At 36.3% G+C, this 19,261-nt stretch overlaps 2 protein-coding genes across 2 annotated transcripts; both read left to right on the forward strand.

The window, feature by feature from the left end:
* Window positions 1-1,316: 1,316 nt before the first annotated feature.
* Window positions 1,317-13,465, forward strand: LOC114533019 (adhesion G protein-coupled receptor L2-like). Its single transcript, XM_028554595.1, has 12 exons — window positions 1,317-1,516; window positions 2,882-3,262; window positions 3,655-3,707; window positions 4,029-4,292; window positions 4,580-4,987; window positions 5,635-5,796; window positions 5,949-6,173; window positions 6,582-6,744; window positions 6,996-7,132; window positions 7,244-7,513; window positions 7,815-7,893; window positions 13,077-13,465. Exons 1-12 carry the CDS (start codon window positions 1,444-1,446, stop codon window positions 13,463-13,465), a joined length of 2,604 nt encoding a protein of 867 aa, XP_028410396.1. The 5' UTR covers window positions 1,317-1,443.
* Window positions 13,466-15,082: 1,617 nt separating this feature from the next.
* LOC114533020 (latrophilin-like protein LAT-2) lies at window positions 15,083-18,374 on the forward strand. The gene is made up of 8 exons (XM_028554596.1): window positions 15,083-15,358; window positions 15,750-15,911; window positions 16,142-16,366; window positions 16,462-16,624; window positions 16,955-17,091; window positions 17,205-17,474; window positions 17,805-17,862; window positions 18,247-18,374. Exons 1-8 carry the CDS (start codon window positions 15,083-15,085, stop codon window positions 18,372-18,374), a joined length of 1,419 nt encoding a protein of 472 aa, XP_028410397.1.
* The last annotated feature ends 887 nt before the right edge of the window (window positions 18,375-19,261 follow it).

A 19,261-nucleotide genomic window follows, 5' to 3' on the forward strand; every position in this document is an offset into this window, starting at 1 on the left:
AAATTTATTTAAAGACTGTACTGAAGTGACAGTAATTATCGTAATAATTACAATAACCTTTTAGCACCCAGCAATTTTTCTATCCGTTCGTATTCAGACTGGTTTTTGCAATCAAATTTTCCTGTCTGAGAGGACTTTCCTGTCCCTAATATGAAATTCGGCTATTAACTCGAACAATGTACCCTCTTCGTAACTGTCACTGCCACGGGCAGAAGAATATGGGAAAGATCTCCACTTCTCTCCGCTGGCACTATAGAACAAACCACTCTCGATCTCTCAATTCCTGGGTAATTCAGAGACCTATGTGCTCCAGCTTCTCCCAACCCAGCTCATGTTCTTAACTGGTTCAGTTTTATACAGGAATCCCTGTTATTTTTGTGTCAGTGCTATAGTCGGATATCAGATTTTATGGTGAGTGGTCAGACTGGGCATTTGTCTGTACCATGATCATAATCATAATTGCTGGTTAGGTATATGCATAGAAGATGATTTTTCACGTTGTGTGTTCTTATATATACTTAGAAGCAAATTCACTTTTCTCTTGCGTGCTTTGTGTTTATAACAAACAAACATCAACAGAAATATCTGTAAATTCTTCTGATCAATTAAAAATTATTCATTATAAAGTGAATGTCTTGTACAAAGGGATTTGCTGAACTTTAATGTTTATGTATTACTTATATTCTTCCCATAGCGGATTAAACCGCTTCGTATTAGCGAGAAAAGACATAAACTCTCAAGTACTAGGTCTACTAAGAAAGCACTTCGAGAGCAAGCCCTTGCAGAGCGGTGAATTTTTGGCAATCACTTAGTCAGATATTCATATATTCGTGTTCTGCATTATTAACTCCTTTTGAAATCGATTGTTTTTACGATCTGCGAACACTAATATAATTATGAATATCTGCCCAGCCCCGTTATTAACGATATTCCGGCGCCCCTGTATATATAGCATAAAGCCTGGTTTCTATTTTGTCGTAAATGTCGTGACGTTTGCACAGTCATTTTTTAAGGATAAGAAATAGCCGAGATTTAAATTAGTTTTGTCCTTATCTCTGTATTCAAAACGGCCATTGTTGTCTTACGCTTATGATATAAATGCTATTGTGAAAACCAAGCTTTAGCAATGTAAAGCATGTTAATGGTGATATTGTCTAAGTTCCCTGTGGATTTGAGATAATAACATAAGACGTGACAAAAAAAAGCGAAGGCCTGCATTTACATATAAACAGGCGGATAATTGCGATACATAGACAGTGCAGGTGTACTGAAGCACAACTATCTTTCGTAATGATAATCATTGCGTTGCTCTCTAGCAATAGATTCTGTCGTGTCAAGAACAGAAAGCGTCTTCTTTGTCTTTTTAATGCGTTATATGCTCTGGCCGCGTATATACTTCAAGTAGCCAAAGAAGAGTTTGCTGCAATTGACTGACGAAGCTTGATGGCTGTGAAATACCGTTTTCCGTTTGTTATTTTGATGTTTTTACTTCGTATGGAATCGTGTATTGGCCAAGGTACTTCGTTTAGCAGTTGTTATGTACAAAAGTTATCGTAATACCGTAAGGCATTATAATTGTTGAGTTACTTGAGTCCAACGATTTAATTTTGACTTCGTAAAAGAAGGGGTTAATTGGCATTCTAACAATATCTTTTTACGCCATAATGGCTAGAAATAACCAAACAATCTTGTGTTATGAATTGACGATGAAAACCATATTCTTTTACCGCTGGAAATTGAATAGACAATCTTATAAGGGCTTACACGCGTTAAAGCTCGTAATAAAATCAAATTTGCCTTGTTTTGCCTTGAAAAATATCTGATCGTTTCTTGTGGTAATGAACTGAAGAAACCTGAGTGCTTGCTCTTTCATACCGCAAAATTATATAGATTAAATCATTAAATTCAATATACGCTTCGTAAAGGTCTATTATTCTATTTCGTTTTTTTGAGACACCCTGTATATCTAGAAGAAACTTGTATCACGCAGGGGCCGGTTGTATAAAACTATTAGTATAAAACTATTTAACTACACGTTGCATAGTCAAATCGTAGTTACCTCAGAAATACACAACTGTGATTGGCCAATTCTGTCCTTAACTACACTTAAAAGTAATTAACTAGACTTGTATACAACTGACCCCAGGACCTCAATGAAAAACACTAGTGCAGTACAGGGTGTCTCAAAAAAAACGCAACCACTTAAATATGCGAGAACATTAATGCAGCTCTAAAGCGCAATAGATAAGCACAGTAGCGTAGCCAGCCTGTCGATTTGTCCCGCTATGCTAATATTTTAATATTCACTGACTGTGAAAACAATAGATTTCTAAAGACATGAATAATTATAATAACTCGAAATTTACATAGCGGGATGAAATCGTCAGGCTAGCTGCGCCACTGGATAAGCACCTCTGGGAGTCTAAGTCCTTCATTTAAAATGCCAAAAGTCATTTTACCTGAACTACGGTGCAAACCCGAAGAATATTAGTATTCTCGCATATTTAAGTGGTTGCGTTTTTTTAGACACCCCGCATGTATGTATCCTGCATGGTGTGCCTGTTAGCTTAATGTCAACAGTCCCCACCGCGATTATTAATTAATTATCATCCGTTGATCTCACTCCCACGTTTACTGTACTTTCAAATATACCAGACACAAGTAATGAGTCAGATTAATATAAAGTCATTCGGGAAAGTCATCATTTTCTTATTTAACGCCTAAAAGTGCCGTGATTTTTAACCCTACACTAAACACATAATATGAGATCATTAGGTTAATCTTGGTAATAATTTTACGTCCAGAATCCACAAATATAATCCAGATATTTCTTTTTCCACTTTTAAATATTTTATATAATATAGTTTTTATTTTCCAATAGTATGCCAAGGCAACGAAGTGGAGTCGGACTTTTGCTACGCATATATTCTGCCTTCCAGTGGAGCACTTCGCCTTAGCTGGAACGACGCAGATGCTGAATGCAAAAAAATGGGGGCGCAACTTGTTAGTATTGACGGAACCGAGCTTAACGATCTTCTTAAATCGACATTCAGCAAGTTTGTGAATGATCGCTGGTGGATAGGCATGTCAAAATGCGGTGGGTCGTGGTGTTATCCTAATGGTTACCCAACATCGTACACCAACTGGTACACAGGACAGCCATCAAATAGCAACGGAAATGAAAACTGTGTTGAAATGTGGCCTGATGGAGTGTGGAATGACGCACCTTGTTTTGAAACATATCCTTTCATTTGCGAAAAACGTAAGGCTTATCGGCTTGTATATGAATTTGAATATTTCTTCCCTCTCATCCAAATAGTCTTGCAAAGCAAATCATGCTTCAGCCAGCTGGTTTGAGATTATGACGTCAGAAGACGTGAGACGTCTCGACATAACTGTGTGTCATCACTCGCCTGAAGTCGTTTGTCCCCGTTCTTTCAACTAATAGAATAAAGGGCGAAATCATTAAATTCCATTTTACATTGAGTATAATAAACGAGAAGAAGCCAAAGGATTTAAATTATTTATTTCCATGCAGGCGTTCTTTTGGGTTTCTTCATTAATTAGCGTGCTTATTATTCTAACAGAAGAATAATATTATATAAATCGAAGAATATTTTTTAATGAGTTCAATTACACATTTATTGATTGCAGATGTAATAACGCAAAGAAAGATCATTGCTGAGCTTCAAAGTCTGAAAAAAGAGGTAAGTTTATCGAATTATTGTTGCACGTAAGAAGAGGCACTTATAACATAAATTATTTTGCTAACATTTTGATAAATTTGTTGACGGAAATGGGTGGAAAATTTGTTAAGTTACCAGTATTTTGAAATATTGGAGCGTGCTTTAATGTAAGAGTGCCTGAAAGGTGTTAATTAGGTTAATCGCGAAAACATATCTTATTTTTAAAAAACCTCTGGATTTATGGTGTTTTCTTTAAAAAAGTGAATAGATTATTTGTATTTACCACATGCATACATGTACACACAATTTACGCTTATCATTTGATAATTTATACTTTTTTAGGCGGATGACCTTTATAGTAAGAATATATCAGACGAAGTACGGAGAGAACGTGCACAAGAGATTATAAAGGAACTGACAGAGTTTACAGATCTTGATAAAGTGGCGGGAGGAGAAAATGGCGCTGACAAACAAATTCTTAGCGACACAGTTGAAATACTTCAAAAGATCGTAAACTTAAATATTTCTGATGGCAGCCTTAAAGTATTAGATCCTGCCAACAATATACTAGATGAGAGAAATAACGAATCATGGAGAAATATTTCAGTGAGTTTGGTGATTAAACTGCAATAACATTTTGCTTTCAAGTACAAAACGTGAAATATTTGACGTGTTTTGTTTACTTTTTAAATATTATTTAAATAAGATTTTCCTATTATTTGTCCACCTAAAATATGGTTCTCGCATTGAAGAATAGTATGTCCAGGGCCTTAAGAACTGTACTATAAATTATGACATAAGATTTTTTTAGTCAATTGTCGATTGATTTCAGATTTACTCAAGCAGTCTTTATCAGCCCATTTCCTTCTTAACCGGCACTATTCTTATTCTAGGAAATAAATGTCATTCCAGATTTGGTAACAACGTTAGAAAATTACGGACTCCAATATGGAGAGGAGATAAAAAACAACACGAATGGTTTCATCAGTCAAAACAGTTCAAACGTACAGTTACGAGTCAGATACATTGAAAACACAGGGAATTTTACGCTTGTGGACAGACGTACAAATTTCCCCAATGCATCCTTCATCATCTCGTCTGATGCAATCCCTGAGGAGTCTGGAAGTCTTGCTGTTGTCGTCTGGTACAAGACATTAAATTCCTTTCTTGGAGAGAAATTTCACACCAGCGATGATTATGTGAAAGTAAACAGTAAGATAATTACTGCAAGTGTTCGACCTCAGTCAAAGATACTGCAATTTACACAGCCTGTGCAGATCATCTGGGACACAAATGGAAAGGTAGTTATGCCTTTTTTAAATACAAATAGTCGTCAAAATCTGGTTGAGCCCCTTGGAGACTAAATATTCGTGTAATTAAATGCTAACATCTTCAAATTCTTGTTTTTGGACTGTTGACAGTCGCTTCGCGTGATCCTTTTGAAACTTTGACATTGTTTTGTTCGGTTTCAAAATTTTAGCTAGTATAAGGTCATAATAATTATAAAAGTCATGATATTATTTTACCTTATTGGTGGAGTAGCTTAATTCTTTCGTTTCACAAGCCAAAACAACTCGAACGATTTCGCAGTTTAGAAACTTCGATATGAATTGCATGTAATTCAAACTAAAGCATGTTAATTGCATCTACATTTAATTTCGAACCTGTTAAAATTGTATTCCAACTCATATGGCGAGGAAACGAATGATGAAAGCAATAAGCTATATTCATAGTATTCAACCATTCAACTATTCAACTATTCGCACTACTGTAAATTAACCGAATATACTATGCAATAGCCCCATAGCTTTATTAGGAAATAACTTTTGACCATTTAACTAATGTAAAAATATTTTTGAGAAATGAATAACCATCAGCGTTATTAAGGTATTTTGAATTGGTAATTATAGGCTGTGTAATTATTTAGACTTGCACTAAATCCTTTTAGAATGACGATGGACAATGCGCATACTGGATACCAGAGTCAGGTGAAAATAGGTGGAAGACAGATGGTTGTATTAGAGTCGAAGATCAGTCAGGCAGAAATCGCTCGATATGTGAATGCAACCACCTCACAGCATTTGCTACAATCGATATTTCAAGAAATCTGGTAAGACTCAATGAATTTACGAAGGTTCTTCTTATTTTGATTATGGAAACGCTTTTCAACATACTCTTTTTCGAAAATTTTGACCCAGTTGTCACTTCGTCGGAGAATTTGCCTTTCGATTCCAATTTTATTGCGTTATGATATTTTTTAAGTTAAGTAAAGGTGAAAGAAAAGCTTTGGAGGTGATATCCACCATTGGCTGTTCTCTGTCGCTGATTGGTGTATTTCTAACGATTGCAACATACGCATTACTCTGGAAAAGTCTTCATAAGAATGTCAAGACCAATATTCCATCCCAAGTCCTCTTAAACCTCTGTGTTGCCATTGGAATGACGGATATATTTGCTATCATAGCTGGACCTGCACAAAAACACGAGGTTCCTATACGTTTTACGCTATATCCAGGTGATCTGAATCGGAAATTTAGCCAATCAGAGCAAGATCAAACCGATCTGCTTCGTGCGCTTTAAAAACAAGCAGCGAGGGGCAAAAATATAGCTGAGGATTATTGTTGCCTGAGGAATTTCGCTGTGAAAATTTAAAAAACAAAACGCGCTCACTGATCTCTGGTATGGTTCTATTTGCTTGCAAATTAATGCTTTGCGAACTTGGCGCGAGAGCACCTGGATTATTAACGGCATACATTTGAAGAGACATTCATATTTGGAAAATTTAGATATATTCAAGACTGCATCACAGAGAAACTTGCTCTAATCCACTCTAAGAAACCGTTGTTTAGCTACATAAGGCATAACTATTGCAGTTTTCCTTGTTTTATTTTTTAGACCACTTGTATAGTTATCTCCATACTACTTTACTTCTCTATCCTTGCTATATTTGGCTGGATGTTTTGTGAGGGAATCATAATTTATCTTCAACTGGTGAATGTTTATTCGGGTTTGGCTTTGGGAGGTAAACACCTGAAAGCATTTTACGTTATTGGTTGGGGTAAGTATTGTTTAATTTTTATTATTGTCTTAATATTATAATGAAGATGAAACTATTGTGAAGCAGTGTAATCTTTTTAAAACTTTGCATGTTCACTTTTCCCAAAACCAAACATTCATTAAAAAAACATGCAGTGAATTTGTGTAAAAGTTGGAGATCTGCACTTGCAGCCGGTGTTTCAAGTTAGTAATCAGGAATGGAAAAAACGATGATTCAAAGACTCAATTTGGTTCAATCAATTTTTTATATAGGAATCCCAGTTGTTCTTGTGCCAGTTTTAGTCGGTGCAAATGATCGAAAAGATTTCATAACGGATCATGCCTGCTGGTGCCGTGGTGATGGTGCGTTGTTCTGGATATTTGTTTGTACTATCGTAATAATTTTGCTGGTAAGTGTGCATATAGTGTGCGCACTGGACAATTCTTCACATTTCCGCACCCCTGTTTCTAAATGCTTTCTCTGTAGTCTTATCGTATTCGTATGTATGAATTTTCACCAGATCAACTTGGTAATCTTTGTTCTGGCGTTAAGAAATGCTTTATCCTCCAGCCACGTGGGCACAACTCGTTCAGAAACTGACACAAAGCTAAGAAAAGCAAAAATTGGTGTCAAAGGTTCCGCTGTTCTGCTTCCAATACTTGGACTAACCTGGGTGTTTGGTTTGCTTGTGTTCAATCGTGATGCGATTGCCTTTAAATATCTTTTCGCGATATTTAACTCTCTCCAAGGACTAATGATATTCGTTTTTCATGTGCTGATAAATAAAAAGGTAGTTTGTGCATGTGTTGCAAACGGAAAAATTTTCTTTCGAATTCCTCAAATAATTTCATTTATTGATTAGTAACTCAGTTAACAGTAACTTAACAGCAATGATCACACCATTTACAGTACTTTAGTCATTAATACTCAAATTTTAACCAGTAGAGTTAACAAGTTAGAGTAGCAACATACAGTTTCATCTCTTTTGCACTTTCTTTTATACCCTTTCTCATATTGGATTCTCTTTTACTTTCCTAATTTCACCTAGGCTAACATTTCGTACAAAAAAACGCTGTTTAATATTCTTCCAGGTTTACGGAGCAATTAGCAGCGTAAAGAAAGCTCGAGATGCAAAGAAAATGAACAACGTAAATGCCAGTAGCAGTGCAGGTTAGTGATATAAACTGGCGGACATTAGCTTTCGTTTAATATTTACATATTCGCGAAATACTAGTGAGTTCTCAGTACCATACAGATTATAGATAAAGATCGAAGATGTAGAAGTTTACTTACCAAAAACCATCCACTACGGTCTGTTTCACGAAAAAGAAATGAAAAGTATGAAAAAAAAGAGTTGGGTTGATATGGAAAGGATGAGTTAATATTTATGATTATGCATAAAAAATTTACTGCTTCCTTATTTTTTGTACAGATTCTACTTTTTCAACAAGTGCAACTAGTCCAACAAAATCCAAAATTCCAATGGCATCAGTAATCTCGGCAAAAGTTTTCTACAGCAAATCAGCAGAGGAAAAAGACAGAAAACAAGGAAAAACAACATAACAGGTTTTGATTTTTGACATGCGACGACTCAAGCGTACACTATTCATATATTGAGACTATACGTATTTTGAACTTGCATGAAATTCGTACTTTTTATGTATCCATATATTCGTCCTATACTCATCTGATATTGTTCATATAATACGTATGTAAACATGAATATATGATTATACACCTCCCCCCTTGCATTAAGCCATCTAGCTAAGGCCCAACCTCGTACCAAGGAACCAGAAACGAATTTGGGATGGTGCTCAAATTCGTCCAGTTTCCTTGTTTTAATGCAAAAAACAGGTCATATTTTTCATCCTTTCGCCAAGTTCGTCCGGTCTCGTGCATGTAACGTTGCCGAAAGACGGTGTTATACGCTATGAAACTTTCCTTGCAACTTGCAATGCAATTCTACTGCTCAGTGAGAGAAACAATTAAGTTCAAGCCGTTTACACGTGTTTCCAACTATATGGAAACTGCCGGGCAATTTTTTTAGTTTTACGAGCAGTCGAGCCTGCATTTTTAATAAACTATATATAGCTACAATAAAACCCGCCCGATTTCCTGGAATATATACAGGTATTCGCTCAATTCCCCGCTGCACAATTCCTTTTCAATTTTTCCTTGACGGCCGTAGACATGAATAATTTTCCTTGTTTCAAAGTTAGCATGACTAGCTTTTGAACAAGACATCTTGTCAAGGAAAATTCGCCAATTTTTTCTCGTGGACGCGAGCAATCAAAAAGTGTCAAGGAAAACATGTGGAAGAAAACTTTCTTGACTGTAGGCCGGGGTTTTAAAGCCATTTATTTATACAAGGAAAAAGAAGTGGCGACCTTTTTCCCTCGTATACAATTAGCCCTATATTTAAAAAGCGTGTCGTTGTGAAATAGTTATAAACACCTAAGAAAGGTGTCTAGCTGACTAGCTTCGTTAAGACCGACCTTTGAAAGCTTAGAAAATCCGAAAATGAAATTATTAAATTATAAACGTGGTTCTAAGCAAGGCTGCGTCAGCTACTTTAGTAACTAGCCTGTTTTATTATTGAATAATATAATTGTTTTATAATTTAGGGCCTGTTTATATGATCCCGTCTAGCCGGGACGGGGCAGTTTCCGAGATCCCGCTTGTAATATCAACACTAATTAGTGTTTATATGACCACTTTTCCATCCCGCGTAGGCGGGATCCCGCAAGAAGTGCCGGGATTTCGCTTAGACGGGATGGAAAATTGCCATATAAACACTCCATCCCGCTTGGCCGGGATGATTCGCGATAAACATACATTTGGAGCATGTGTATATATTGGCATTTTCGTTTTCTACAGTAAAACATGCCGTTAACACAAACAAAACGTTAACACAAACGTTACTGCAACGTCAGAATAATTATAACGATCAGATAAACGTGATTGCCAGGATGAATCCAAGGTTCAACCAACGTTGATACAACGTCGTCTAAAATGAATTAGGACAAACAACGTTGTGAGAACGTTGTATTACGGTTTAGTCACGACTTAACCACCAAAATATAACCTTTGGCAAACGTTGAGATAACGTTGTGTGTTAGCTGGGAGTTATGCTGTATACTATTAGATCGTTGAATTGGTTGATTATGCATGGTCATGTGATATACAGGGTGTCCCAAAAAAACCGAAAACTATTGAAATCACCCATAACAATGCAATTGTTAGAGTTTGAATGCCTAAGCACTCTGTTGGGACCCATAAGTGTATAAATGTTTGCCATGTATACTCATTTTTATGCATGCATATGATGCAGTAAAATTTGCTTGTTCGCAAAATGATATTTATTAACAATATTTACAACTTACAAATATGGATAACATTATTTAAATGTGGATCTCAATCACCATGACCTTCGACAAGTCCCCTTTCTCTAGCAACACAAAGCATTTAGCACTTTATAAGTTGCATTAAATCCCTACGGGCTGTAATTCGTGAACACGGCATTCAAATTTTAACAATGAGTGATTTCAATAGTTTTCTTTTTTTGGGACACCCTGTAGTGTGTTCTATTGCTGTCTCCAGAGTGCAATTGTGCATTGCACTCTTAATGGTTTAAGCGAAGCGCATCCGTCAAAATGCTTCTCGCAACCGTGGACCGTGAAAATATTCCTACCACTGCACTAATAAACATTCGTTATTTGTACAGGGTGAGTAAAAAAAACTGAAATTCAAATTAGCTGCAATGTGTCTGCATGTAATCGGCTGTAATGAGACAGAAGTTGCCTAAAATATCTTATGGGTATACGAAGCATATCAAACAAGTGAACCCATTAATTAACCTTGAACATAAAGTTTGTTCCCTTTGGGAGTTAAAATGCATTCTAAGCTCTGTGATAAAAAAGAACGTGGAATTAGTTCAATTGGTTTAAACACTTTCGCATTAATTAACCATGTCTTGTTGATTGTACACAATGGGAAATGTCAAATTCCAGCCATAAGTTCGCGGCTAACTTGAATCTCAAAGGTGTCAGTTTTTATTGACTCACACTGTACAGTATTGCATTCAATGACAATAGCGGAGACGTGACGACAAATTAATGAACGTGTTGCATACATGAATATTCGCTTTCTGTTTCATTACAATAATTTATTCTATATATAAGCAGGATTGGCTGCAATATATACAGAATTTTGCATATCAGAGTCCGAAAACCGTACACGTCCTTTGAAACGAAGACTGCTTTCCTGGAATCGATATTATTCAGTACTTCGCGAGAAAAGAACCGAGACATTGTTTTCTTTGTGATTTACAATACCTTCTTCTTCGACTCTCAAGCAGCCTGTGCATAGTCAATAGAAGCAAAGTAAGGACGTTTAGCACACAATAGATGAATAATGGTAGTTAAACACCGTTTTCTGCTAGTGTTCGTGATATTTTTAGTTCGTTTCAACTCGTTCATCTGCCAAGGTAAGACTTTGATTTACAGTTGTTGTGTGACAAAGCTTCGTAACTGTAAATATTCGCTATATTTGATATAATTTTTTCGCATGGCTAAATCGCATGTATATATCTCAAGCCGTATCGATCTAGCTGCCACCATATCATTGTTGTTCTTCAATTATTAATCACGATTGCATGTTTGTAAGTATCGTTGGTGTTCCGTTCCTGCGATATGGCTTGGCACACGGCTGAACTGAATAACTGCGGAACAGCATGACTGATTTCTATAATCTTGATACTAAGATACTAAGCAGTCTAAAGCATGAATAATTATTTTTTTTGGGAATATATTTCATATATTTTGGGAGAATTGTATAGCTTACCACCACGAGACCTCTGTTTGGTTGGAAGCCATCTGATAGTGTAGAAGGCTGTGTAATATCAGTAATATTATTCCTAGGAACATTAGAAAGCGATAACTTGGTGAAGTATTACTGAACAAATGTCGGTTAAGTTGGGATAATTTTTTTAGTACTGTTCTGAATATCACGATCAGTTAGACTACGTTTACACTACTCCGGATCGGTCTGAAAACGGTGCAAAAAAGTATCAAAACGGGGTTGTGTTTACACTGCACCGGAGCGGATTTGTTCGAAAACGTCACGTTTGCCGTAGCGACACGACCACACTTTCTAAACGTGGTCGAACGAAAACGGAGCGCTACACGGCTTTGTGTAAACACTACACCGTTAATATTTCGCCACACTTTTGATACCATTCCGCCACAATGCCTGGCGCGTTGTTGCCGCAATTCAATATAGCGAACAATTCTCGAACAATTTATCAACAAGCACCTTTCTCGCTATCGGCGGTATTGTTTTCATTGTTTTTGCGACCCACGACTACAGATATAAACGTCAAGAAATGTTTCAGAAAGAAATGGCGCAATTTCCCGCGAAGAATTTACGATTGTTCATTGTTGACAGCGAAGAACGCTTGTGTGTAAACGCTTACGAGACAGTATCGGAATTCAAACGGAGCAGTGTAAACGCAGTCAAATTCTGCCGTCACTTTCTCGCTCCGGAGCTGTGTAAACTGTAGTCTTAGAAAGTGTGGTCGTGTCGCTACGGCAAAGGTGACTTTTTGGAAAAAAACCCGCCCCGGTGCAGTTTAAACGCAACCCCGTTTTTTGCACCGTTTTCAGACCGATCCGGAGTAGTGTAAACGTAGTCTTAATATGACATAATAGTAACTCACATGTCGTCATTGATTGTCAATTTTTCGTAATTCGGTTTTCATATATCGGATTTCGCACAGCACCGAGTTACAACGAATTACGACTTGTGAATAACGGCAAATTATGTCATATAAAAACCAGCCATATTTAGCAACATTATCTCGGCATGCATACATCTAATATGTAAAACTTCACGACCACTCAACGACCACCCACGAAGCTGAGATTTTTTTCAAATACGTACCGTGTACAGAAGACTATGCCCTTGACTGCGACATGAAAGACGAACAGTACTCATTTTATAAAAATATTGCTGTTTCGGATCCTGTCATGCAAATTTGGGGAATTCATATACTTTGGGGGAATTGTTTAGCTTACCACCACGAGTCCTCTGTTCTGTTGGAAGCCATCTGATAGTGTAGAAGGCTGTGTATTAGTAATATTGGTCTCATGAATTCATGAAAGAAGCTCGATCAGTTATTTGCTCAATCCCTTTTCTCAAAAATTACCTCACACATCTCTCTTTCATAAAATTTTCTCTCCAAGAAATTTGATTGCTGAAATTTCACATGTCCAGCGATAAGGAATAAGCAATTCTACTAAATTATATTTTGATTAAAGTTCCAATATTATTGCGTAAGCTGTTCCTTTCTATAGTGTGCCCGGGTGACAAGGAAGAATCTGACTTTTGCTACACGTACATTTCGTATCCCAAAACTCAGTTGGACTGGAACGATGCAGATGCTGAATGCAAAAAAATGGGCGCGCAACTTGTCAGTATTGATGGAGATGAACTTAACGGTTTTATCAATTTAACATTCAGAGAGTCTCCAAATGCTAAATTGTGGATTGGTTTGAAGAGATGTAATATGTTGTGGTGTTATTTGAATAATTACAACGCAACTTATAGCAATTGGCAGAAAGACGAACCAAATAATTTGGGAGGAAGGGAAGACTGTGTTGAAATGCGCAAAGATGGAAGGTGGAATGATGTACCATGTTCTCATAAGAAATCCTTTGTATGTGAAAAACGTAAGATGCATTGATAGGAGTTAATTTTGAAGGCACTTTGAAATTTTCTTTAAACTTAACCTTAACTAATTGTCAACTTCCGCACAAACAATAGTTTTGTACAATTATTCTTAGTCAATTTGTGCATTTAATTCGATATTTCAATTCAAGTATAACATAAAATGAAGGATCTCTCGAAATATGTGGAAACTAAAAAAATCATTTCCACCGCCTAACAAGTGCATACAGCTATCGACGACAATAGCAAATGCTCAGTTAAACATATAACTATTTAGATATGATAACGCAATCAAAAATAATCGCTAAGATTGGGAAACTAAACAATAAGGTAAGATGTATTTTTCATAATTATAAATCAGTTAAACGTAGTAGGGGAAGCTAATTTAGACATATACTTCATTTTTTAATACAGACTTCTGTGATTTTATGGCAAATGCATACTGCAGTTTCGGTTTTACTTTTAGTCTCGTTTTTGTTCAGTCTTTCAATTTTTCGAATAAGTCTTTTAGATCACAATACAAACTAATGAAACTACACCGTCTTCACTGGCGACCCTCGTCATCTTGGCAAATACAAGGATCCAAGTTGGCTGACAGATTACTGAATTATATTTGTCGCTATTTTTCAGGCTAAGTCAATCAGAATGGTTAAGTGTTAAATACGTCCTGTAAAATGTTAAATAAGGTACCTTTTACGGGAAGTAGTAAATATTTAAGCATTTTGACTGTTTCCTAAAAATATAAACAAATTTGCTAATTGGTCTTAAAAGAATATCCCCTGGGTTTCCGATAGAAATAAATATTGTAGTCGAATTCTGTCATCTGCTCTTTTTCACGGTTCGGCCCGTGTTCCCTCTACTCATTTCCAATACTTCGATCGACCCTGCACTAAACTATGGAGGAAATCAGTGGAACGCAAGAACTATTACTGTTTTAAACAAGTTAAGCGTACTGTAAAATCCTCTAAAATCCCACTTTTTCTAAACTGGGTAATTCAATTTTTTAGGTTGACGAACTTTATAGTGAGGAAGTATCAGATGAAGTACGAAAAGAACGTGCACATGAGATTATAAACGAACTGACAGAGTTCACAGATCTTGATAAAGTGGCGGTAGGAGAGAATGGCGCTGATACAAAAATTCTTAGTTACACAGTTGATATACTTCGAAAAATCGTAAACTTAAATATTTCTGATGGCAGCCTTAAAATATTAGAGCCTGCCAGCAATATATTGGATGAGAGAAATGATAAATCATGGAAAAATATTTCGGTGAGTTTGCTGTTGAAAGAGATCAACAGACTAACAAAAATACTTTATTATCGAGCAATAACAGTTTGAGAACTTGTGTTTTCGGTGTTTTCAAAGTTCTCGCAGCATCTGTATGCAAAGGTCATGCACGCTATCCTGGTTATTCTAACTGTCGATTGATTTTAGAGTTAATTGAGTCGTCGTTATTACCTGGTAGATTTTCCTCTCAACCGTAAATATCCTTATTCTAGGAAAGAAATGTAATTCCAGATCTGGTAACAACGTTGGAAAATTACGGACACCAATATGGAAGGGGAATAAGAAACAAAACGAATGGTTCCATAAGTCAAAACAGTTCAAACGTACAGTTACGAGTCAGATACATGGAAAACACAGGGAATTTTACGCTTGTGGACAGACGTTCAAATTTCCCGAATGCATCCTTCATCATCTCGTCTGATGCAATCCCTGAGAAGTCTGGAAGTCTTGCTGTTGTCGTCTGGTACAAGACATTAAATTCCTTTCTTGGAGAGAAATTTCACACCAGCGATGATTATGTGAAAGTAAACAATAAGATAATTACTGCAAGTGTTCGACCTCAGTCAAAGATACTGCAATTTACACAGCCTGTGCAGATCATTTGGGACGGAAATGGAAAGGTAAAAAAATATTTTTCTAAAGTTAGATGGTCGCTAAAATCCCTGCGAAAAAAACTCGGTTTGATATTTCACAGTACAGACCGAACAGTCGGCTGGTCAACAATTAACCGGTTTATTATATGGCTGAACTGCTTGACACATTTGGGACTCTGGTCCAGATACGGAATATACGGACCACAGTGCGAATATGGGTTTTGCGGAACGCTCGTCAACCAATGAGGATGGAGGATTTCGAAAAGCCATATAAAAATCAACCATACTTACGCCAATATTCACGCCCATAAATTTGTCATTTCATGGCAATTGTCATTCCTGGTAATTAACCAGATATATGACGTAATAAGATCACGGGAAATAAACTTTTCGATGGCATCCTGATTTTAACTTTTAGAATAACGATGAAAAATGCGCATACTGGATACCAGAGTCGGGTGAAAATAGGTGGAAGACAGATGGTTGTATCAAAGTCGAAGACCAGTCAGGCAGAAATCGCTTGATATGTGAGTGCAACCACCTCACAGCATTTGCTACAATCGGCATTTCAAGAAATTTGGTAAGGTTCAAATAAATATAGAGATTGTTAACTCGAAATCCCCCTCCCCTAATGATTTATAGATTCGGCTCACGAATTTGACCAGATGCAACGGTGAACAATTTTCTCCTACAGATAAAAATTGAAAATAACATTCAAACAGGATCTTCCCAGACTTTGCACTCCACTCATGACCATTAAAATTGCGTATTTGTTTCCGTATATTTATCATGTAAATCTATTTGTTTAAGCTAAGCAAAGCTGAGAGAAAGGCTTTGGAGGTAATATCTACCATAGGCTGTTCAATATCGTTGGTTGGAGTGTTGCTAACCATAGCAACATACGCTTTACTCTGGAAGAGTCTGCATAAGAATGTCAACACAAATATTCCATCCCAGGTCCTCTTAAACCTCTGCGTTGCGATTGGAATGACGGATATATTTGCTATCATTGCTGGACCAGCGCAGAAAAATGAGGTTCTTTTAATTCTAAATATTTTTTTTCATTTGGCCTGTTTGCATACGCAATGTAAAGTATCATGCACCAATCCTGGTTTTTTTTTCGCTTTTAGACATTTTGCATAGTTATCTCCATACTACTTTATTTCTTCATACTCACTATTTTTGGCTGGATGTTTTGCGAAGGAATCGTCATTTATTTGCAACTCGTAAACGTGTATTCAGGCTTGGCTTTGGGAGGTAAACACCTGAAAGCCTTCTACGTGATTGGTTGGGGTAAGCTGTAGTTTCCAATTTTTTAAAAAATCCTATTCTTTTGTAGAAGTATTTTATTCAATTTTATCTCTCATTACCTCGGTCAAAGGTGTCGGAAAGTCTATAGGTGGGCGGTAATTTGACACGACATTAGTTTTGACCAATCGCCTTTACAAATGACTTGCAGTTTCAAAATGACGGGTGTATCGGCGTCCCCCTAATTTATTTCAAAGTGTTACCTAGTCATCTGATCGCGAATTAGAATTTTCGTCTTATATAGTCGATATAGTCTAACAAAACTGTTTTGCTCAATACTTTTGCTCAATAATGCCATTAGTTATTCTTGTATAGGAGTTCCGGTTGTCCTTGTCCCTATATTAGTCGGTGCAAATGATCGAAAAGATTTTATAACCGATCGTGCCTGCTGGTGCCGTGGTGATGGTGCGTTGTTTTGGACATTTGTCTGTACAATAATCCTGGTCTTACTGGTGAGTGTAAGAGGCAATTCTCCACACAGTATATTCCTGATAAAAGACGATTAAAAGAAAATCATCGTTTAGGATTACTCGCAAGATATCCTTTGATAGTTTTTTTTCTCTAGATCAACTTTGTTATTTTCATTCTGGCGTTAAGAAGTGCTTTATCCTCCAGCCAAATAAGAACCGCTCATTCAGAAGCTGACACAAAGCTGAGAAAAGCAAAAATTGGCGTCAAAGGTTCAGCCATCCTTCTTCCAATACTTGGACTAACCTGGGTGTTTGCTTTGTTGGTGTTCAATCGTGATGCAATTTTCTTTAAATATCTTTTCGCGATATTTAACTCTCTCCAAGGCCTAATGATATTCGTTTTTCACGTGCTGATAAATAAAAAGGTATGGCTTGAATTATCACCATACAGTCACATTTTACACAAGGTTTGAACCTTAAAGTTTTATATACTCAGAACTCAAATCAATGATAAATTAGTAGCAGGCTTTTTGTATTTGATACCACTGTGATAAATAACATTCCTTGGTAACTGCATTCACCTTATATAGACTGAACTGTATTCAGGCATTTGAATTTGAATTTTTGTGCGTCCCCATAGGACCCGTAAAAAATCTTGTGAGTTGGATTTTCTGAAACCACTTTTTCAACTTGCAAAAACTAAGAATAATTAATGCCTTTTTCGCATGAAGAAATTACTTGCTACTTTTTTTCAGGTTCATGACGCAATCAGCAGTGTAAAGAAATCACGTGATGCCAGAAATGCCAAAGTCGGTAAGTAATAAAACGACTCATTAAAATAAATTTTTAAGCAGATTAAGAAGAAAGATATTGGGATAAAAGAAAAAATCTGAAATACCAAGAGAAGAATGAGTAGCAATAGTTAAGCTTTTTCGGCAATAAAACAGTTTTTAGTTTAACGTGGCCCTTTTTCCGAGTGCAGGATCTGATAGGATACTTTAGGATGGAACTACTTCGTGTTTTAATGAAACGCGTTTTATTTAAACTCTTATTCATATAATAGCTGAATAGCAACTTTTAATAAAATTAATAGCAACTAGATATTTAGATTTTAAATTGTGTTTGAATGAGTATATTAATGAATGAACAGATGCTTCGGTATTGATTCCGTCATTTCTTTCTAATTACTTTGTGTAGCTTTAACTGTTGCAACAACTGTAACCAGCTCTACCAAATCAAAAATTCCAACAGTTTCTGTTTTCGTGGAACAGGACAACAAATCACTGAATGGCGAAAAGTTCATTCTCACTCCTTTAAGATCTTAGTGAGTGGAAACAATTTATTACTCGATGCACATTTTATATAGTTATGTTGACGTTTTAATATGTATGTTTCATATAACCTAATTCGCACCCTGCGCGCACAGGAAGGTCTAAATAGCGACAAACACAAACGATTATTGATCATCATGAATATTCAGTGTAGTGTTTTTTATGCAACCTATAGAGTAAAAAGATTTTTTGTAAGTAAAACTAAACGTTAGTTTTACAATTTAACCAGTTATAACAAATCCTATTTGAATGTTTACATTTGTCGATCGGCCAGGCTACCTGTGTAAAAATTGTTTTTCAAAGTGGTTTAACAAACTTTATAATTATAGGCAATGAGCAGTATATAAATCAAAGTTACAGCCTAGGCGATAATAATTTCTCGCAACAATGAAACATTTAGCCTTAATATTGGGTCACTGCATTCCCAATCATGCAATGGTGTATAAAAAGAGAAGAAAATAATAATATTGTGAGTGAATTTCCGAAAGACCTTTTCGCCTTCTCGAGTCATTTACATTAAGATAGGTTAGTTACGTTTATGCATGAGTGTCAAGTTTATTGTATAACTAAAAAAAAGTTAATAATTTTATACAGTGGAATGAAACGTGACACGTTTTAAAAGTAAACCTGAAAAGCTGCGTTGTATTTTAAAGTACAGCTGTACACAACTCTCGGTCTCTCAGAAGAACAATTAAGTAATTTTCGAACCAATAACCGCCGGTTTTCCTGCAACACATGCAATTATGTCGAGTCCTTTGTGGTTTTAATGCGTTTAAGATTTTATTGCATAGAAATCCATTGGTCTACGAAGAAGCTGTACAAGCAAACCCTGTCACAAAGCAAAAAAAATGCGTTTGGAAAGATGCGTCTGCCAAGGTAGG

This window comes from Dendronephthya gigantea, unplaced genomic scaffold (genome assembly GCF_004324835.1).
Source record: "Dendronephthya gigantea isolate DGI-Jeju-01 unplaced genomic scaffold, DenGig_1.0 000083F, whole genome shotgun sequence".
Classification (NCBI taxonomy): Eukaryota; Metazoa; Cnidaria; class Anthozoa; order Malacalcyonacea; family Nephtheidae; genus Dendronephthya; species Dendronephthya gigantea.

Bases quoted from the DNA above. Each gene is read 5' to 3' on its own strand.
- LOC114533019 (XM_028554595.1), top strand. From the start codon at position 1,444: ATGGCTGTGAAATACCGTTTTCCGTTTGTTATTTTGATGTTTTTACTT. The intron at 6,174-6,581 runs GTTCCTATACGT...TTTATTTTTTAG, and splicing joins GACCTGCACAAAAACACGAG to ACCACTTGTATAGTTATCTC. The intron at 7,514-7,814 runs GTAGTTTGTGCA...ATATTCTTCCAG, and splicing joins ATGTGCTGATAAATAAAAAG to GTTTACGGAGCAATTAGCAG.
- LOC114533020 (XM_028554596.1), top strand. From the start codon at position 15,083: ATGGAAAACACAGGGAATTTTACGCTTGTGGACAGACGTTCAAATTTC. The intron at 16,367-16,461 runs GTTCTTTTAATT...TTTCGCTTTTAG, and splicing joins GACCAGCGCAGAAAAATGAG to ACATTTTGCATAGTTATCTC. The intron at 17,863-18,246 runs GTAAGTAATAAA...TACTTTGTGTAG, and splicing joins TGCCAGAAATGCCAAAGTCG to CTTTAACTGTTGCAACAACT.